The 22,777-nt window shown below is 36.8% G+C and overlaps 1 protein-coding gene across 5 annotated transcripts in view; it reads left to right on the top strand.

Moving 5' to 3' along the window:
• The window catches only part of FNDC3A (fibronectin type III domain containing 3A), a 155,812-nt gene that overhangs the window by 69,539 nt on the left and 63,496 nt on the right, over positions 1 to 22,777 (top strand). For 4 of the 5 annotated variants that reach the window (XM_059041671.2, XM_059041669.2, XM_059041673.2 and 1 more), the window contains one exon: positions 22,280 to 22,356. In XM_059041671.2, the coding sequence (XP_058897654.1) occupies positions 22,280 to 22,356 (77 nt within the window). Of the gene's footprint in view, positions 1 to 18,184; positions 18,274 to 22,279; positions 22,357 to 22,777 lie in introns of those variants that run through there. The other variant, XM_059041672.2, reaches the window with a different exon arrangement.

Here is a 22,777-nt window from a genome sequence, read left to right as displayed (position 1 = left end):
GCCTGTTAGGAGCTGGGCCGCACAGCAGGAGGTGAGCAGCGGGCAAGCGAGTGAAGCCTCATCTGCCGCTCCCCATCGCTCCCCATCACTCGCGTTACCACCTGAACCATCCCCCCAACCCCCCATCTGTGGAAAAATTGTCTTCCACGAAACCGGTCCCTGGTGCCAAAAAGGTTGGGGACTGCTGTTTTAGACCATGTCAGTATTTATTTTGTGAGTTTTTATTTATAGCAGAGCCTTACTACCATTTATAAAGTTGAGAGAGTCAGGTAATACATTCTGGGTTCTAAATATCTATCTTGCCAATTCACTTTCTAGTAAATTGAGAACTGTCTATATAAAGCAACTTCTTCTTAAGTGAGGAAACCAAGGCTAACGATACCATAATTTATCAAATCACTCTAACTAGCTGTATAAATTGGGGAAGTTTCCACATTAGAGAGCTGTACTTTCTAACTAGATTTGATTAAAACTTGTCAAAGAAGTCTGTGTGAGCATGTATTACACCTAATTGAGTAGTTTTATGGCCTTTTAAGCACATTAGTCCCACATTGATTAGGATTCAAATTTCTTTACAGAAGTCTGTCACTTTTCCATATTTATTTCTGTAACTACAAGATTGGCTTTCCTAAAACATGACTTTTTAGGAAGTTATGCTAAAAACTAACTGAAAAGCCTTGCCTTCTTTCATTTCATATAGCATAGAACTCTTAGCCTAATTTTCTAGGCACTCCATCACCTCATTCCAATCTTTCTTTCTAGTGTTAATTTCATGAAACTTCCACTCCAAATATTCCAGGATTAGTAGATACTCTAGTCTCTAAATATTTCTTACAGAGACCCCTCTCATATCTTTGTTCACATTGCTCCTTCACTGAAAAATCACACAGGAGTGTGCACACACACGAGAGAGCTTTCTAAATTTTTGCAGTTCTTCAAAACCCAGTACTAATTAGTTCCACCCCTTGAGATTCTCTTTCTGACCACCCCAGGGTTAAAAAGTGTTCCTCAATTTCCTTTTGCACTCGTCTGGCCTATATCTCTAACTTGGCACATGTTATTTTTTGGTTTTTGTCTTTTTTTTTCTGTTTTAGAGTCCACCACTAATAATGTAATTGAGTGTTCATTATCTGCTAGGATTGTGCTGTGTGCAGTTAATCTTATTTAAACCTTTAAAGAGTGAGAAACCTAAGGTTCGTAAAAGTCTCAGAGCTAGTAATTGGAAGATCTGGGACTCAAATGAAGGTCTTTCTGACTGCAAAGATAATTTTTATCACTACACCAAGGGATTTCAGAATCAACTGGGAAGTTGAAACATGCAGGTGTCTGGACCCACATCAACCTTTCTCAAGTGATGATGGTACAAAACCATATTATATTCTTCTGTGCTAGATCTCCTTTCCCTCCCTATAGCACCTAGACCTTCCCCCTTGCATTTATAGAAACTCTAAATGTTTATTGACTTATTTTAGGAATAAGCAATCCAATTGTCTTTATTTCAGTACTTATTCATTTCTAATTGCAAGACCAATGCGTTATAGATCCTCAAGTAATGGGAAAAGTGGCAGAAAGTAACTCTGTAATTTAATTAACATTTATGATACTATCTAATGGTTATTGAATAATTACTGCACCAGCTAACTTTTGTAAACATTCTACATGTAATTAATCTATTTAATTCTCCCATCAATCCTGTGAGATAGCTATTACTATCTTCATTTTATAGACAAGGAAACTGAGACATAGGTTAATAGCTTGCCTGGAGTTACCAGTTACTGAGTGGCTGAGCTGGGATCTGAGCTCTGGTAGTCTGGTTGCAGAGTCCACACTTCATAGCTACTTCTCAAACATAAAGTACCTAAGATGGCACTCTACTCATAGCTTAACAATAGTTAGTTCCTCTCAACCACATACTTTTTTTCTGAAATATTTTCATATACTTACTGCAAGTCATTCAAAGTTGTATTCTAGAAATGGGAGTGTCATATTTCTAAAGATCTGAAACCAAATTACTGTAAACCAAGAACTTTACTCATAAATTCATCTCTGAACCCTAAGACCAACGCTATCAAAAAGTACCACTTAGCCTTATATACGTTGTACTACATGATGCTAGGGAAAAAAAAAAAAAAATCTCTTTTGCTTTTAATTGCAAAACGTCATTTTTCCTCAGAGCACATCTCTAAGCATGTTGAATTTAATAATGCTCTTCTTTGAAGAGAGAATCCACCATAAGAATTTTAAGGAGTAAACAATACCAGATTTTATATTAAAAACACTAAGTATTAGAATTTGAAAAGGTTCTTTCCCCATTTATACTTGAGAAAGATCTTAATTTTTATTACCCTAAAAAGATGGGGGAGGGTCAAAGGGAGGGTTAGTTTCTTTTGATTCTGCCTTCTCATCTTTTGGAGAAGAAACCTTCATCAGTTGGCTTTAAGATATTTTTGCCAAAGATGATATTATTAGAGTTAATAACTATGGCATAAGGTGTATGCTTTAAACGTTGACCTGGGGCAGGGTGTTTTTGTTAAAATACCTTTCTGATTAACTGAAAACCAGAAAAGCTTTTTCCAAATCATATTACTGAAAATGTTTACAAAATAAACACTTATATTTAGCCTTAGTAAACAGAATGTACTGAAAATAATTCAGAATCTGCCAGTGCCCTAAATCATTATAAGCATTAATACTGATTGTATGGTACTATAGTGTAGATTATTTAGAAGATTGAGTTGAATAAATTGCTGAGTCTAGATTAGAATATTAGGTTTCTTTTAAAACCCATTCTTTTATTTAGCAAATTATTATGAACTCGATATGTACAGTCACTATTCCAAAACTCTGGAGATTTAATGATGAGTAAGGTAGACCCTATCCCTGCCCTCCACGAAGTTTAAGTCTCATAGGGAAGACGGTCAGAAGTATTTAGTAAAGTGAGAAAAAGGCTGTGATTGAAGAGAACAGGAAGGGTGCTATAGAAGCTCTAGCAGGAACATCCAAACAGTCCAGGGACTAGGAGATACTTCCTAGAGGATACTCAAAGGGTAAGCCCTATTTTTTACTTTTTACCTCCCCAAAATAGAAGATTAAAAAGATTATTAATTAGTAGTTTTATTTAATCAGGACTTGAATCTTGAAGGCTGTTTATGTGATTATACATTACTAAGGATGTCAACAGAATTAGTTCTTTTGTAATAAGGAAAAATATTTTTAATGAATATATATGCATCAAAAATAATTTGAGCACATTTCCTTCAAGTGCCTGCCCCTATTTGGTAGGATTATAGTAGTCTTTTTTCTTTATATTTTCTGTATAATTTGATAATTTTGACAAATATTAATTGCTTAAATAACTATATAAATGTTTTAATTCCTTCTAAATTCAGTCCCAATTTTATTTTATAAAATTTATAGTTTTGTTTTTTAAAAGCTGAGACCCGGGCTTCCCTGGTGGCGCAGTTGTTGAGAGTCCGCCTGCCAATGCAGGGGATACGGGTTCGTGCCCCGGTCCGGGAAGATCCCATATGCCACGGAGCGGCTGGGCCCGTGAGCCATGGCCGCTGAGCCTGCGCGTCCGGAGCCTGTGCTTCGCAATGGGAGAGGCCACGACAGTGAGAGGCCCGCATACAGCAAAAAAAATAAAAATAAAAGCTGAGACCCTGAGCTTATTAAGGAAAATGGTGGACCATACAATGTATTTTGGTGCAGATAAGTGGATTTTTTAACAAGTAAAAACTTTTAAAAAGGGGGGGTGGGGACATACCAAGCTTATTATACAGTCTGACAATTTTTTAAATCAAGGGGGTGGAAAAAAGGAAATTTGTAAATTAGATACCATAATTTAGAAATGGCTTAAAGAATTCTGACATTCAAAAGGACAGGTAGAACCCAGGGCAATAAACCTTAGATGTTGAGAATTTTGTCGAACCCTAAAAAGTACCAGTATAAGCTAGGCTGTATTTTTGAAAGAAGATGTGTTTGTTTGGATCCTCTATTTAACCGCATCATTCTGTGAAGGAATGCTAGGAAAGGAACCAGTATTTACTACAAACCTGTTTTGTGCTTTGCATTCATTTCCTTAACCTTATGTAAGAGTATATAGAAATATCACTTTCCTTATTAAAAATAAAAACCACACTCTCTAAAGTTAGCTTCACTAGAAGGATCTCCTGGTGAGAAGAGCATCTGAATTACTGATACAGAGATTTACCTTATTTTAGCCTTGTAGTAACTGCAGCCACAATTTTGGACTCAGGGAAGTGCTAATTAAGCAGTCTAAACTAGGCATAAACCTTTCTAGTTTTTTCCCGGAAGCACAGCTGGGATAAGGCAAGGCTAGGCTCTTCAGTGAACATTTATATAAAGTCATAAAGAGACTACCATGAATTAATTACATAATCTGATATACATATGCTTGTACCTGTGTGCAGAGATTGTCCCAGGAAAAAGAAAAGATCTTTTCTGGTTCCTTTCTTTATATGGCAACATGTTAAATGTGATTTTTAGTATCTACCTAGATATAAAGGGATGGAAAAATCATTATTTCACAATTCTCATTTTCCTGTGTCACAGCAACTAACACTAGGCATAATTTCATATCTAATAAAGACCCTCCTTATAGTTATAAAAGTATGACTTTGCCCCTGACTGTGGTTATGGTATTATATTAAGGCACATCCAAACAGGCTGCCATTAACCTTAAGAGTCAGGCAACAACATAATAAGGGTGGTGGAAGAAGTTTTCCTTGCAAGTACGTACTAATTTCTCTAAGGCGCCAAAAGTTAAGTTACTCTCTGCCAGAGTCAATTTTAACATAGGATTCTGATCTCAAAATCTGTGCAATAACTTTATTTGAGGATGTTGATTCACTTTTAGAGGGTAAACTTTATAATCTAATCCTGTTTCCATTTTTTATGGATCAGCAAAGTTCTCTTGTCTTTGATATCCTCTTCTGCTTCATTTTATTATATAATCCCTCAACGTTTTTGGAAAATCCCTTTATCATTACAATGAAAGATCATATTTCAATATTTTAACATTATTTTTAGCCTTAATATGTTGGAATTTCTCACCTTCTTGTACTCAATCTCCCAGGCTCAGGGGCTTGCCAGAACACAGAAAACAGTAACTAAGTGCATGCATGCTCTTTTCCTGGAAAGAGAATTTGCCCAAATCTCTTCTATTCTGAAGGACAGCTCATTCTTGACAGCCATTTGAAAGACTTAGACCCTGCCTCACAGCGCAGTCAGGGAGACAGGCAAGTAAACCACAGTTAAATCAGAAGAGGCTAATAGGTGCTGTGATGGAATTAGGTATGCCCAGATATATGTGGGAGGCCAGAGGAGACATACCTTACCCAGATTGGAATAGTTGTTGAACTGTGCAGGAAAAGATGATGCTTAAAGAAATAGAAGTTAACTAAGAGGAAAAATAATTGAGAAAATATCTTAGAAGCAGAAGGAATAGCATGTACACAGAGAAGTTAGAGGAGACTGAAAAGGTATGATTAAAGAAATAGATTGGAGAACAGAATACATTGAGGAGTATCAGAAAATGAGACTAAAAATGGAAACACAGGCTGTGTTACAAATAACCTTTGTATTGCATGCTAAAGAGTTCATGTGTTATCCTGAAAGGAACAGGGAGCCACTGAAGTATTGATTTTAAACAGGAAAATAACCCCCCAAAAAGTAGTAAGGATAAGACCTGGGGGCTCAATTCAGAGGGTAAGAAGAGACTAGAATGATTTACAGATTTCACAAGTCATTTGAACATAAAGATAAATGACAGTTTCTTTTTCTTTGCCTCAAAATATAGAAGAAAAAAAAAGAGAATTGGTTTGGGTAGAAGGATGGAAATGATTAATTTATTTCTGAGCATGTTAGGTTCAAAATGCTTTGTGGTTTTATAGCTCTTTCTCATAAGAAAGGCTTGGAATGTGTATTAGGGTTCTCCAGGAAGTCCCACAATTTGTTGACTACAAGCTGGAGAACCCAGAAAGTTGGTGTAATTGAGTTAGAATCCAAAGGCCAGTGGCTCTGAGCCTGAGTGCCACAACTGCTGAAGCCCGTGCGCCTAGAGCCTGTGCTCCACAACAAGAGAAGCCACCGCAATGAGAAGCCTGCGCGCTGCAACAAAGAGTAGCCCCCGCTCGCCGCAACTAGAGAAAGCCCGCGCACAGCAACAAAGACCCAATGCAGCCAAAAATAAAAATAAATAAATTTTTAAAAATAAAATAAGATTCTACTTCCCAGTCTGGTAATGTTTGAACCTTTGAAGAGAATGAGAGAGAGACAAGGTCTCTGTTCCTGTCTTTTGTGGAGTTTTTTCTCTAACGCTTTGAAGTCTTTAGCATGCCATCAGCACAGTGAGTTTTTAATCATTTTTCCATTTAAGGCTGTGTTAGCTGATAGAGACTTGCCCTGAGAAGGCTGAAATGAAATGATTAGAGTAAAATAGAAGCTAATAGCAGATGATCAAAGTATATAAATCATGATAGAGAAAAATAAGACCCTACAGTTCAGTCTTCTCATGATGACAGTTGATGTGCAGTGGGAAAGTATAGAAATATCTTCAACTGTGAAATAGCATTTGGTTTCTACTATAGAAAATCTAGATTTAAAGATTACCCTTCAAAAAGAACTATGAAGACAACTGTCTCAGTAATTTTTATGTTTTCCAAATATTTCTTTCAGATGATTAACAGTTTTAAAAAACTAACCAACCTTAGGATGAGGGAGAACCCTTACCTTTCCTTCTTTTTTTTTTCAAGCTCTCCTAAGAAACACTACTAGTTGAGGAAACAACATGAAAGCAGGTACCAGAGAGCATGGGAAAGGCATGTTTTCATGTTAGTCTGATTATGTCAGAACATCAGTGATAGAATGAAACACCTCCAGCTCTCATCTCCTTTCAGCTTTCCATTTCTCCTGGGAAGTGATAGTCATTGAGGAGAACATAAGCAGCTAGAAGGAAGGGTGATGCTTTAAGTGTAGAGACCCAGTTTCTTTTCAGAAGAACCTGCAACAGGATGTGAATGTTCTGTGGCAAGCCTCCAGGGATAGGTTATGTTCCTGTTACAGGAAAGGAAATCTGTAATTCCAGTGGGTACATGTAATTCGAGGAGAAGATATTTTGAAACCTTATACAATGGTTACTCATAATAAGCCATCTTTTCCAATATATCTGTAACCATAAAAAATTAATATTTTGATGCCAATAAAACTAAAAACGGTAAAAGCTCAAAGAAGAAGGTGACAGTGGGAAGAAGACTGAGGTAGCAATGAATTGTGAGGCCACAGTGTAGTGCTCCATATCTAAATCTGAATGTTATTTGTCAAGGACATGTTATATAAAATGCTTCAAAAGATTTTGAAGGCATGTTCTTCAAAAGATTTGTCTGTAAGAACCTGGCTACAGGGAATTCCCTGGTGGCGCAGTGGTTAAGAATCTGCCTGCCAGTGCAGGGGACACGGGTTTGAGCCCTGGTCCAGGAAGATCCCACATGCCATAGAGCAGCTAAGCCCACGTGCCACAACTACTGAAGCCCGCATGCCTAGAGCCCGTGCTCCACAACAAGAGAAGCCACCACAATGAGAAGCCCGCGCACCGCAATGAAGAGTAACTCCCACTCACCGCCACTAGAGAAAGCTGGCGTGCAGCAATGAAGGCCCAACGCAGCCTAAATAGATAAATAGATAGATTGATAGATACATAGATAGATAGATAGATACATAGGTGGGTAGGTAGATAGATAGATAGATAGGTTAGATAGATTAGATAGATAGATAGCCTGCCTACAGAGGCTATTTTCCAGATAACTCATGTGGCTGGTGGAGCCTTAAGACATGTTTTAAAAGGTCCAGACCTTAAGCCACAGAAGCTGTGAGGAAGCTTAAAGATAAACACAGAGTCTGTATGTGGGAAATCTATGATTAAAATAATAAAGTTTAGCTATTATATAAAAAGGACCTAACACAACCCTTTTCAACATCAGCACTACTGATTTAATGCAGTCTGTACATGTTGGATGACTGGTCTGCCCTGTCATGTAGGCACTTTCTTTTCAACTGCTGTGGCCTGAATGTTTGATCCTGACAGGATTTGCATCATTGATCCATATCACTGCCTGTGTGATGTCAGTGTGTGGGTGTACAATTACTGAGACATAGTTAACTTCATATGCTGCAGTAAATCCTAAGCACTGTTTCCTAGTAGAATAACGAAGAATGATTCATCATTGTTCACATTAGACTGATACTAAAAATAGTAATGTTCACAACCTGCTGCATCCATGCACATTAATATCATAGCCTTTGTAGCTTTCTAAACAAGTACGCTAAAAATAACTCTTGTTTAGAAGCAGGTGCTTGGTAAACACATCTACTTCTGGTAAACACATCTCCTACTTTAAGTTTTCTATCAATATACAGTTTGATTTAGTGCTAGAGGTAGATTCTAACCATAATGTGATAGTCATTCTTCAACCTTTTTCTACTTAGTGTGCTTATCACTGATATATCTAAATGTTTACAGATCTAATTATAAAAATTTTCAATTATCTGTACATAGATAAATGAAGTTACCCATAATTCTGAATCATACTTAGGCCTGTGATTTAAAGTCTACTTTATCCAGCCTTAAAAATGAATAATAAATTTTCAAGGAAAAGATAGGCCCCTAAAGCAGTGAATAATAATTACCTTGATCTTTTCTCTTTCTTCTGTAACTACCTGCCTCATTCTATTCCCAAATTATGATCACCAGCTCGTTAAATACCTAGACTCAAGGCCTAATTGCCAGCCTCATGTGAATAAATGTTGCCAGGCGTTTTGTGGCCTTAACAAATAAGCATCCCCGATTATAGGGTGACCTTATGTCCCATTTTGTATAGGACAGTCTCAGTTTATGCCTGTCATCTTGGTATCTAACTGGTATCTAACTGGCTTAACATTTGTTTCAGACGTTTTATTTTTTTAACAGTATAATTAGTAGTTCAATTAAAATAAGCTCTAATGTATATGATCAGCCATCATTTTGTATTTCCAGCTTCTGCCATGATCTCATCTAAACAAGCAGTTTGTCCATCTCTTGTTTTTACTTTAACCTGTGATTAAACTTAAAGGCAACCAGAATAAACCACTTCTCTTTCCCTGACCCCTGGCAGAGGCAAGTCAAGGATAACAGTTAAGGTACTTAGCAGTAGAGCAAAGTACGTGTAGATAAAGGAGGGCTAGGGACAGCTAACTCCTTGCAGTCTCGGTGGTGGCAGCTGCAGAAGTATGTAATGCTAATGCCCCTGATGGCCACTTGGTGTCACCAGGCCACCACTTGGAGGGATCAGTGGGCCGCATATAGGTTAGATGAATGAGAAATGATATGTAGGAAATAAAATCTAAATATCCCTGCCTGAGAATATATAAAAAATAGTCTGAATAGTTTTGTCATTTATTATATAAACCTGTATTTATTATTGGCAGTGCTTTTTAATTTTTCAATAAACCCTTTAAGCTAAAAACCGCTAAATTTGGTGAAACATTCAAAAGAATCATAAATAAAGAGAACTCAGTGAATTTTGTTTGTAAAAATATTTGAAAGTATTGTAGTACCAGTGAAAATATTTGGACTGAAATATTTACACAGTTCAATACGAAAAAAAACAGAACTGAGAATAACCTCCACTTAGCAGAATTTTTCCCAGCTTACCAAACATCACCCTCAGAATCATAGTATTTTCTTAATATAAACATTATAGTCTTAAATATTATAGAAAAGAGTCAATTGAAGGTATCAATAGCTTCAAATTTTTTAACCATAAAATACAACAGTTGCAGACAGTTTTATGAAAAAATTAAAAGTAAGACTACATTGAAAAAATGAAATTTTTCAGTTAAATACCAGTGATATGAAATTAGAGACAGATTAGCTAACAAACTGATTAAAATACTTAGATATGTACTAAGAATAATTGTTCTTCTTATACTGCTCTTTAATATTCAGATGTTCAATTTAAAGAAACCTGTAAAATGCTCTTTAGTATACTTGCATATGTGTTTTAATAAAGCATTTTATTTTTTAATATTTTTAATAGAACTTTTTCATGTTCCTCAATATAATAAAAGCAATTTGTCAATCAATAAAGAATAATCCAAATTATATAATTTTAATGATTTTTAAGCTACCTCTTTCACTTTCAGAAGTGTCCTAGATTGGATGATGATAATATGATTACCCTGCCTCTGCTCTGTTTTCTCCCTCTTCCATCACCAGAGCTAGTCAGCCTTGAGGACAAATTCTTACCTTTCTTACTACTGAGAGTTATTGCCATATTCTTGTTCATAGATTTGGGGAAGTTTCATCAGTCTAGGAAATGCAGAAATAAGGATAATGTAGTAGTCATTAAGCTAAATTTAAAGACTTTTTTAAATTCTGAAGTTAAATCCCTTCTACTGTTTTGAGCGTCTTAATGAAATTATGTGATAATATAGGATAGACTTCCTTCCTTCTGTCCTTCCTTTCCACCTTTTTTCCTTTTAATGTCATTACTTGGTCTCATAAAAAGTTGGTTATGTTAATGAGTCCCCAGAATTTGTTTTGAAATTTTATTGGCATATAAATACAAATACTTGGGAAATACTACATTAGAACACAGACGTCTGAATTGACCATACCCTGGCTAGTATCTAGGCTTCTAACCTCCGGCCACCTTCACATCCCAGTCATTTCAAACCGTATCTAGTCTTAGGATGATCCTCACATTTGCTTCCTATTGGCATGCATAATATAGAGTAAAACTTTTGTCAAGTTGATAGATACTTTAGTTTAATACAAGTAAAGAGGGAAATTTTAGAGAAAGAAAATGCTATTGTGTGGCTCAATCTGCAAGGTGACTAAGGCTCCTGAAAGGTGAAAGAGGAAATACATGGGCAAGCAAATAGACTTAATATAAACACAGTTTGATCTGTGTCCAAGATAAAGTTATAGATTCCAATCCTTTGCTCCCCTTATCTTCCTGAGGTTATTTGCCTATACCACTGTCAGCTACTCCCCTGTAATATACTCCCTTCCATAGAGCACTTGATTAGTTGCAGACTTCATTAACCTTTTCTTGGTCCCTTGACACTGTGGACATGCATCAGTTATGGTCTAAGCTGCATAAGCTTATTTAACACATGTTCTTTAGATGCTTTTTCAGAACTTGTACCTTAATACTGCCACAAGAATCAGCGTCACTGTCATCGTCAGAGTCAGTCTTTTGGAGGATTAGATATATATTTGTAGAGGGGTAGAAGAAGGACGTATTTCACATCCCCACTCTTTTTTTAAAAAAATTAATTTATTTATTTATTTATTTTTGGCTGCGTTGGGTCTTTGTTGCTGTGCACGGGCTCTCCCTAGTTGCGGCGAGCAGGGGCTGCTCTTCTTTGCAGTGCTCAGGCTTTTCATTGCAGTGGCTTCTCTTGTTGTGGAGTACCAGCTCTAGGCATGCGGGCTCAGTAGTTGTGGCTCACGGGCTCTAGAGCGCAGGCTCAGCAGTTGTGGCACATGGGCTTAGTTGCTCCGTGGCACGTGGGATCTTCCTGGACCAGGGCTTGAACCCGTGTCCCCTGCATTGGCAGGTGGATTCTTAACCACTGTGCCACCAGGGAAGTCCCCCCACTCTTAAATTTACATTTTATATGATTTGAAACCACTTTTTGCTAAGTTGAATGAGTCTGCCTCTTAAGTTTTCTGACATGCAAATGACCTAGACTTACTATTACAGTCTAAGAGCAGCCTTAATAAACAACTAATCTTATTTATTGCCAGAAGGAATTTTATAAAAGCATAGTCAACTCTTCCAGCTTCCCATTTGCTTCATAGATAATTATCTATTTGCTTCATAGATAATAATCCTTTTCTGCATGTCAGCTGATATAGCTGGCTTGCTATTTAGCTATTCATTTTGCAACTAGTAGTTATTTTTGAGGATACATTGCTTAAAAGTTTTACATTTATTGATGCTTTACTAAATTTCATTTATGACCAAAGTCAGCATTACTTTATACCTGCTCTAGTTTTTTTCAAGCCAAATCACTGGGACCATGCGGTTTGAGATGTACTTGATCTGCAGAAAATGAGGACTAGCTTGACAGTGTGGTCCTTGATATCTCAATCACATTTCAGCTCAGAGAAACCAAAAAGGTTTTATGGCCCAACTCTAGAAAGGGCATACATAATACCAGCCTCACTCCTTATTTATATTATTTTTTCTATCTTAATTTTCCCTGTGTTAATTTTTCCTTTTCTTCAGTTTGTCATCTGTTTTGTTTTGAGGTCTTTTTGTTTGGTTGGTTGGTCAATTGGTTTTTTAGGGTTTTTTTTAGCTTTTGTCTTTGATGCTGTGTTTGTCTCTTAAATTTCCTTAAATTATCTTTTGGAACAGGTTTGGTTATTAAGTAATTCACTGACTATTTTCCATATGATATCCCTCACTTAGTAGAAATTTTTAGGATCTTTATTCTCAACAATTTCAGTGAGATATATTTAGGTACATTTTGCTTTGTTACCATTTTATGTAACTAACAGATATTTGGGTGTGTATTGTGTGGGATCTTCCATCCAAATGTTCATTGCTTTTCTGTTTATGGTTTATCTTCAAGTGAATTTTGGTATTATTGGGCTGCAATTTTTCTCATTCATTTTATAATTTTTAATATTTGTTATATCCTAAACAACAGAAGCAGAATAATGTCATGTTGAAAAGCATGGGTTACAGAGCTAGACCACCTAATTGTATTGCTGACTTACTAGCTGTGAGACTTTGCAAGTTACTTAACCTCTTTGTATCTTAGTTTCCTCACCTATAATATGGAAATAATAGTCATACTACTTCACAGGGATATTATGCAGATTAGATGAGTTAATATCTGTAAAGCACTTAGACCAGTGCCTGGTACCCAATAAGTGCTTATAAACAGCGTCACCCAAGTATAGTGCTACACTGACAAGCCTACCTGAAAATCAGTATTTCAGGAATGCTAATAGTTAATGCATTAAAATGTTATCAAGAAGTCCATACAATTGCTGACATGTCATGCTCCTAATTTAAGAGAGCCCTCTGCAAAATATTTGAGACAATGTTGAGGAAATAAAAAGCAGGAGCATTTTAAGTTTGTTAAAATTGTCATATAATCAGGTAGAAAGGGAAAATGAATATTCATCACTGCATAATGTTTTCTTGTAATTGTGATATTCTCAGTGCATCTTCTCACTTTATTTCTATGGGAAAAGTGTTTGATGCACATTCTTGAATTAACAAGGTCTTTAGAAAATATAAAATACATTTAACTTATATTTTTCTTATTATAACTGAAAGGTCCTTGAAAGTATGGACCCTGTCACTAATCCTGGGCAATAGAACTCTGTGGCAACTGTGGGGATAGTTGAGGATAGTAAGGGTATAGAGCTAAGTCTTGTTAAGAGGGTACTGACAACAGACCAATAAAGTAAAGACCCCAGTAGGAAATGGAGATCAGATCAAGAGTAGAAGTGGAGAGATAGCTTTTACCTAATGTGAAGGGACAGTGATTCTTCTGAAAATAGAAGAGGTGAGAAAAGTTTGTAAATAACATTGAAAGAGTTCAGTTTCATGCTGAGATATGTAGTTGAGGTTGGGTTGAGGAAGGTCCTTAGAGAGTGGTGAGGATCTCTGATAATCACTGTAGAAAACAGGATATAGGTTCTTAACCAGGGATACCTTCCTGAAAGGATTCCTGAGCAATGCTGATGGCTGAGTTAAGGTTGGATATAACTAAATTTATAAATATGCCAGTCTGAGTACCATTTGATTTCTACAGTTCAAGTCTATGAGAAGATACTTATTTGATTGATTAAAATTGGGGATTTTTAGTGAAGGGGAAGTAAAAGGAAGATATGAATGGGGAAAAAAGATCAGGCCATGAAGACAGTGGTGGATCAGGAGAAACGGGAGATCATTATGAGGAAGACCAAATGTAGAAGAAAGAGAACTGGAGAGATGAAAGATAGATGTAGTGGCCAGAGACTGAAACATGAAAATTTAAGATTTCAAAGATGAAATAGTGGAATTCTAAGTGATAAGTTCCAAGATATGTCTTTGAACATGGGTTACTAAAAACAGAATGGAAGAGGAGAGTTCAGGAAAAGTTGAAGTTAGGTTTTCTTGGACATGAAAGTCATTGTGCTGATGGGCAAGAGCTGGGAAAAACACTGTGAACATGGTGCCAGAGTTCTCAAGAAATGAGGACCGAGCATGACAGCAGTGAGAAAGGGGTACAGGGTGGTATGTTCCTATGGCATGATCTCAAGAAAGAAGAAAGTTAAGCATTAAACAGGAGGGACAGTGGTAATGGAAGCAGCCTTGTGGGGTCTGGAGACTAACGCAGGGGAGAATGGGAAGCCTCTGCTCCCAGTGGCTGCTGGAAAAACTGTCCTGGGGAAAACCAGGTTTCATTTAAAGAAAGCACATGAACAGGTGCGCTGTGAAAAGGTTGAGGATATAGGGGAATTTATACTAGAGAAAAGGTTCTAGTGAGCACAGTGGAAATAATTGAGAAGGAGATCATCAGTTAAAGAAAGAGTCAAGAAATGGAAACACAGCTGTGTGAGAACATGAGCCAAAATGAGGAAATGGGCTGCCGGGGCTTGGTTTTTGTTTAGGGGCTGAAGATCAGAGGCATGATTGGATTTACTGGGAGCCTGAATCCAACATTTATGAGGAGATACTGTTGAGACCATGAGACTCTTCACTATTAAGTCATGCTCTTCAGGGTAGCCTTGCCTTTTAGTAGGAACTTAGAAGGTAACAATTTCCCTTCCTCACTGGTGAGAAGTATCCTTTAGTGCAGGGGGCCCCAGCACCACCCCCACCCCGGCTGGGCCGCACAGCAGGAGTCGAGGGGCTGGCAAGAGCAAAGCTTCATCTGCCGCTCCCCATCACTCCCCATTGCTCACATGACCGCCTGAACCATCCCCCTCCCCTCCCCACCCTCCATCCTGTCCGAGGAAGAATTGTCTTCCGTGAAACCAGTCTCTGGTGCCAAAAAGGTTGGGGACAGCTGCCTTAGTGTCTTATCTCCTCTGGAGTGTCTGGCATGTATTGGGTTGGCCAAAAGTTCGTTCAGTTTTTTCCATAAGATGGCTCTAGTAGCACTTAGTTGTCTTTAATTTCATTCAAAACAATTTTGTTAGATTGTATGTGACAGCTGTCATATCAGCATGCATTTTTAAAAAGGCTTATCAAGGGACTTCCCTGGTGGAGCAGTGGTTAAGAATCCATCTGCCAATGCAGGGGACACGGGTTCGAGCCCTGGTCTGGGAAGTTCCCACATGTCGTGAAGCAACTAAACCCGTGTGCCACAACTGCTGAGCCTGTGTTCCAGAGCCCATGAGCCACAACTACTGAGCCCGCATGCCACAACTACTGACGCCCACGTGCCTATGCTCTGCAACAAGAGAAGCCACCGCAATGAGAAGCCCACGCACCACAACGAAGAGTAGCCCCCACTCACCACAACTAGAGAAAGCCCACATGCTGCAACGAAGACCCAACACAGCCACAAAAAAAGGAAAAAAAAGCCTGTCAAAACTGGTGAATTTTTGTGTACCCATTTCAATATTGAAGATGGAAGAAAAAAAGCAACATTTTTGGTATGTTATACTTTATTATTTCAAGAGAGGTAAAAACGCAACTGCAATGCAAGAAAAAGATTTGTGCAGTGTATGGAGAAGGTGCTGTAACTGAACGAACGTGTCAAAAGTAGTCTGAGAAGTTTCGTGCTGGAGATTTCTCGCTGGATGATGCTCCACGGTCAGGTAGGCCAGTTGAAGTTGATAGCAATCAAATTGAGACATTCATTGAGAACAGTTAGCATTATACCACGCAGGAGATAGCTGACATATTCAAAATATCCAAATCAAGTGTTGAAAATCATTTGCACCAACTTGGTTATGTTAATCGCCTTGATGTTTAGGTTCCACTTAAGCAGAAAAAACCTTGACGATATTTCCGCATGCAATTCTCTACTTAAACATAATGAAAACGTTCTGTTTTTAAAACAAATTGTAACGGGCGATGAAAAGTGGAGATACTGTACAATAATGTGGAATGGAAGAGATCGTGGGGCAAGTGAAATGAACCACCACCAACCACACCAGAGGCCCGTCTTCATCCAAAGAAGGTGATGTTGTGTACGTGGTGGTATTGGAAGGGAGTCCTCTATTATGAGTTTCTTCCAGAAAATCAAACGATTAATTCCAAGAAGTACTGCTCCCAGTTAGACCAACTGAAAGCGGCACTTGATGAAAAGCCTCCAGAATTAGTCAACAGAAAATGCATCATCTTCCATCAGGATAACACAGGCTGCATGTTTCTTTGATGACCAGGCAAAAACTGTTACAGCTTGGCTGGGAAGTTCTGATTCATCCATCATATTCACCAGATATTGCACCTTCAGATTTCCATTTATTTCGGTATTTACAAAATTCTCTTAATGGAAAAAATTTCAATTCCCTGGAAGACTGTAAAAGGCACCTGCAACAGTTCTTTGCTCAAAAAGATAAAAAGTTTTGGGAAGATGGAATTATGAAGTTGCCTGAAAGTGGCAGAAGGTAGTGGAACAAAAGGGTGAATATGTTCTTCAATAAAGTTCATGTTGAAAATGAAAAATGTGTCTTTTATTTTTGCTTAAAAACCGAAGGCACATTTTGGCCAACCCAGTATTTATTGAAACCTGTTGCTCCAGGTTATCCCTTGCCAGTTCTTTTCCACCTTTTTGGAAGACTGAGTCTTTCAACATCGTTTACATATTTTTAAAATATTGCCTTATTGTTAGACTATCCTGGCTTTGCCTCATTGTGTGCCCTCGGCAAGTTACTCAATTGCATTCTGCTTCAATTTCCTTAACCTATAAATGATGCCTACTTCAATTATTGTGAGGATTAAGTGAGTTAACACATGTAAAACACTGGATAGTGCCCTGTACATACTTTGCACTATAGCATTATTATTTTTTTAAACATATAGTGATCATACTTATAATAATAACTGTCATTTATTGAGTGCTGCCAATCATTGTATTTGGTACTTTAAATTTATCTAATTTGATTCTCTTAGAAGTGCTGAGGTTGATTATTTTAAGGAAACAGACACAGAAGAGCAGTAAATTGCCTTGCTGATAAATATTGAAGCTGTTATTAAAACTTACATCTTTTGATACCAAAATCCATTTTCTTTCCACTGTGCAACTTGTTACAAATCACAATCATTATCATTACCTGTATATGCGTATTAGCTGTTGATAAATTTCCTTAACTGCATAGCACCATAAAGTAACGAAAAGACCCCCAAAAGTTCTCACAGTCTTATTCCCCTCTTTTGTAACTGAACATCTGTAGTCTCTTTCCTGGTCTCCACACATGGCTTGAATACAGTGCTCAAAGCCCCAGTCATGACCTGTCTTTTCAGATTTCATGGATATGAGTGAGAATGCCATCCACCAAGTATCTGTATTAATGTCCGGGTTAAATCTTTAAAAACAACAACAAAAAATCAGAAAAAAGTAAAATCAGCGGTAAAAGTGGTAGCCTTTATTAGCTTGAGAGGTTAAATGCCAGCCTGAAGTAAAAACCCCATGTTTGAGGAACACGTCGATCAAGCCTGTGTTTTACAGACAATTCTTTTGTATACTGTGGGCATTCCTTATGGGTTGAGTATGGAGAGTGGGTCAATTTACAGAAGGACATTTCAGAGCGAATCTTGTAAATTAGTGTTATATGTATTCGAAAATTTATAAATGAAAAGCAGCCAGCTGGGTAATAAAACTTGAATTAGTAGATAGTGCTCATTATGTTATCAGAGGAAGGTAAGAACAAAGAGACTGTTTTACATCAAATATCTATTTCTCCATGTATATTTTGATGAGCTTTTGAGTTGGTTCATAAGGGTGTCCGAAAATGGTCAGATCTAAGGCAGAATCAGTAGAAATCATTTAATCATTTACTGTATCCCAAACACTGCCGGCAGGAACGCTTGGTTGTTTTTTCCCCCTTTCCGCGGGTCACTGCGGGGGTCACGTGATATGCAGCACGTGACTCGGTCAAAGGATCTTTTCCTCTCACAGCTTCGCAAAAAAAAAAAAAAAAAAAAACAGAAAGAAGCCGCCGTTCTCCAATTAAAACTGTTAACGTGTACTACGCTGTTTCCTTGTTGGATTTTCTTCTCTGCTGCTACTGTAAAAACAAAATGAGTGGTAAGATTTGCTGACTGATTTTAAACATTCTGCTTTTATTTTAAAATGTAGAAAGTATTGTATTAATCTGAAGTCATGCCATGTGTTTTTTCAATAGATGCCAGATCTATCGCTGTAAAAATATTTTAAATTGTGGCCATGTAGTTATAAAAAGATTAGACTTTACTTAGAGTTGAGCTGATTTTATATTCCACAGAATATATTTTATATTCCAGAGCCTTTTCTTTACTAGGCTTTTCTTTTTACAACTAAAATCTGTAAATTGGCATCAGATTATTTGGAAGCCATTGTGAACGCTTGCTTAAAAAGGGAATGTGTGGCACGTCAGCAGCCCGTTGCATTTTAAGAATTTAAACCCAGACAAATTTCTAGTTTCATTTTTTTGATGTGAAGGTATACTAATAAAGAAAAATTAAAGAGTTTAAATTATACTAGATGAAATATCGTCCTTATTAAATCATTGATGCCACTTTTTAAGAAATTGAGGCTTCTCAAATTTCTTAAGATAATTGGTGAATAGAGTTGTTTACTCTTATGCACGATTTTGGAAAAGGAAATATGCCCTTAAAAATCACTAGCTGTGTGATTTGGGGTAGATTTTGCTCAAATTATATAGATTATTAAGGAGTTACTAGGTGTATCTCCAGTTGTACAGATATAGCCACTCTCCTGCCAGATGTGCATTTAATGGTTCAATCAGTAACAGATGTAGCTTCTTCATTGGGACAAAATCTCCCTCATTGACCTTAATCGGGGTTTAGTAGTTACTAAATTAAAAAGTATTGTTGGAACTAAGGAGGTAATCAAACTTTTGCATCATTAAGTATGCAAGATTTTAGAGGTTTGCTGCTATATACAGGAAGAGCAACAGAAGTGGTGCTGTAAATATTGTAGTTCTAAACATGAATACTTGTATTTATTATGTTTATACAATGGGAGTTTTATGTGTTCAGTGTTGCATGTTACTTCACACCAGTATTTTAGATATTAAATAATGATATACATGAATTGTCTTTTTTTTTTAATCTAACCTTGTACCATTTCTGTCTCAGGGTAAGAAAATTCACTTGCTAAAGTGAAATGATTACTTCATAGGGATATGAGTTAATCATTATCCCTGGACTGCAACTAGTAATGGATTTACTGTTTGTTCTATTTTAGATTGGGTTTGTTTTGTTCTCTTTTCAGTATCACACTTAAATATAAGTAAAGAATAAAGTAGAATTTTGTACTACTAAGTTATAAAAGATTTTAGCAGGTTTCAAAGTATAAAATGGTTTGAATTATAACTACTTAGTATTTATATATTCATATTTTTAGTAAAAGAAGAGCAACCCAAAGCAGTTATGTAGTTTTACAGCTTTAAATGTAATCAGTAATAACTTATTCTTTACCCTGAAGGCGAAAAATCAAACAAACAAAAACTTCTTCTGATGACTTGAAGTAGGGATTAAATTTGACCACATACACAAGGAACCACAGTCTCTGGCATATATAGTAGAAGCTCAACAAAATAATTTCCTTTATTAAGATTACAGATGTGATTTTCAGTGAATTCTCTTTCTGCTTCTCAGCTAAATTTCACATGTTCTGAATAATATCTAAGACAGCTCTCAGGATTCAGAAAGCTAGTTTTATATAAATTAGCTAATAGAAGTAAACCAGCATTACTTTAAAACCGCTGTCATTTTCTCTTGAGTCCAATGTATAGAAATTAAAAGGTGAGTTTCGGATGAAGCCTTTCTTGTCTAGAGGTACAAAGCACCTCACAAGTTTTATTTAGTGAATTTATAGGTAATGTTGCTTATATGTAGAAAAATTTTGTTCTTCCTTCTGTCTTGTTTTTCAAGGATATGAATATAAAGAAGGCCTTAATTTTCCTTAGAAGCATCAGAGCATAGTTCTTAAGGCTCAAATTATATCAGTTGCCAAATTGCATATTTTAGTGTGTACTAAATACATAGAAGAGATATATCCTCAGAAATGAAACTCCTTGGTTTTGAATCCTAGTTCTACCACTTGGGCTGTATTAACCTTTCTGCTTCAATTTCTACATGTGGAAAATGGGAGTAATAATATTTACCTAATAGAATGATTATGAGGAGAAAAAAAGTACATAAAAGGCCTGGCACATAGTAAGTTAGTATTAGCTATTTTAAGATAATATTCTGAACAACTTCATGTATTTGGTGGGCTTGTTTTGGATAGGAAAAGTATTGTTGAAAAGTTATTTTATAGTCATATGTAGTATAATACACATCACTCCTTACTTCCTCTTAACCACTTGAGTCTTTTCCCTACTTTTCTTCCTTCCAGTACCTGCCTCTTCTTTCTTTCCTTTCCCCCTCCCCTTCTTCCACCCCTTTTCTTCCCCTCCCCTTCACTCCTTCCCTTCCAGCCCTTTTCACTTTCCTCCTGTCTTCTCTCTTATCCTATTACCTCTCCTTTGCCTCCTCCTCCCTCCCCTCCTGCCTTTATCCTCTCCCCCTCCTCCCTCCCTTCTCCCTCTTCTCTCTTCACCCTTTCCTTACCACTATTTATTACTTACCCTCCTGCATCCTCCTTTTTCCTACATTCTCTTTTTTCTTTCCTTCCCCACCTCTCACCTTCCTTCCCCTACCTTCACCAGCCTTCACCACTACTTTGTTGCTTGGTCCTCACCCCTCCTCCTTCCATAGAAAGGAGAGTGGCTGTAATCTGATTTGCTGTAACCTCCGTGCTCTTCATTCTGTTTTTCTGAAATATGTATAATGATACCAGTGAAATTTGTTTCTTTTCTGTCCTGTGATTTAGCTTTTTCCTCCTTGGTTTCTTTTATGACTGGGATCCATTATATGTACTCTGCAGGTTGAAATCTACATATAAAAGGAACTCTTGCTTCATTACATTCTTCATCAGACTCTTGGGTACCTTTATTTCCCTAGAAATGAGTAAAGCTCTCTGAGAAGATTTCATTTCAACTTATTAAAAACTAGTGGGTGAGGGGACAGTGCAGTCTAAAGTTACAGGGGAAAAAAAGGATCTGAGGGTAAGATATTCTTTTTTAAAGTTATGTAAAGCAAGTAAGATTTTAGTTCCTAGAAAGAATAAAACACACACCTTCCAAGAGTGCCTGGGTAGAGAAGGGAAATGAGATAATATTTTTGAAAATCGTTTGGAAAGGATATCACTATAAAAACGAAAGGAAACGTAGAATAAGACAAGCTGAGTGTTTTTCAAAGAACTTTTCAGTGTAAGAAACAAAAAAATGTTCTTTGGGTAAATGTGCATATATAGCATTTCTCTAACTTTGTTCTCAAGCCCCCACAGACATGACTTACACATTCACAAGAGGTTTTTAACGCTAACAAAGCAAATCCCAAATTTCTAACTATTCTTCCTCTTAACTGCTTTTCCCTCTTGACTTTTTTTGATTTTTGCCTTTTGTATTTTTCATTGATTTTATATGCAAAGTTTAGTTTGATTTTCCTTTAGGTCAGTGTTTCTTAACTTGCACAATTATAAGAATCACCTTGGATATTTGTAAAGTAAATATGCTGATTCTAGACCCCCATTTACTGTAAGCATACTAAACAGGAATCTCTAGGAGAACCTGGAAATCTGTGTGGCTTTTTTTGGTTTTTTGTTTTTTCGGGGTTTTTTGGCCATGCCACACACAAGTGGGAACCTAGCTCCCTGATCAGGGATCAGACCCACGCCCCTGCAGTGGAAGCGTGAGTGCTAACCACTGGACTGCCAGGGAAGTCCCTGTGTGTTTTAAAAAGCTCCCCAGGAGACTGTTATGATCACTAGGCAAGTATGAGAAACAGCTATAGGTAAAGAGCAATCAGTGCACTTTATAAGTTAAACTTTTCTGTTTTTTAACATCTAAATTTCTTTTCATAGTAATACAGTCACTATTAGTTTGAGTGTTTAGATGAAGAATTCAAAATGTAATTCAGATTGTTTTCAATTTTAGCTTGCTAAGTAATCCTGGATTAATACATCATTTCTGTGACCCATTCAGGTCCTGCTCAGGTTCCAATGATGTCCCCAAATGGTTCTGTGCCTCCTATTTACGTGCCTCCTGGATATGCCCCACAGGTATGTTTTATGTAATTTTTCTTTTTATACCTATATAATAGTGATCGTAATGTTACTGTTTAATTCAGACAAAAAGTACCATTTAAGTGCTGAAGCTTACCCAGTATAGTATATCTTTGGTAAATCTATTTCAAATATTTTAGTACATTTAGTATATTTGTAAAGGAGGAAAAATTAAGTTAGCAGCACTCATCATTTGGCCTTGTCTTTGGGTGTTGAATTATAATACAGAGTTAATTTTACAGTTTTATCTCCTTGGGTATGTGAGTAATATAAGTAATATCTTAAGATTTAAAGGTATCTACACTAACTTTTTAAAATTAATCATTTGCTTAAAAGTAATCCAAGACGGTACTTCCAATTTTATTCTTACAGTCATTCACAGACACCCATAATAATTGTATGGCACATTGTGGTCAAT

The sequence above is a fragment of the Kogia breviceps genome, chromosome 16 (genome assembly GCF_026419965.1).
Source record: "Kogia breviceps isolate mKogBre1 chromosome 16, mKogBre1 haplotype 1, whole genome shotgun sequence".
In the NCBI taxonomy this organism is placed as follows: domain Eukaryota; kingdom Metazoa; phylum Chordata; class Mammalia; order Artiodactyla; family Physeteridae; genus Kogia; species Kogia breviceps.
The sequence above is the reverse complement of the archived record's forward strand: the minus strand, read 5'-3'. Positions and strand labels throughout refer to the sequence as shown.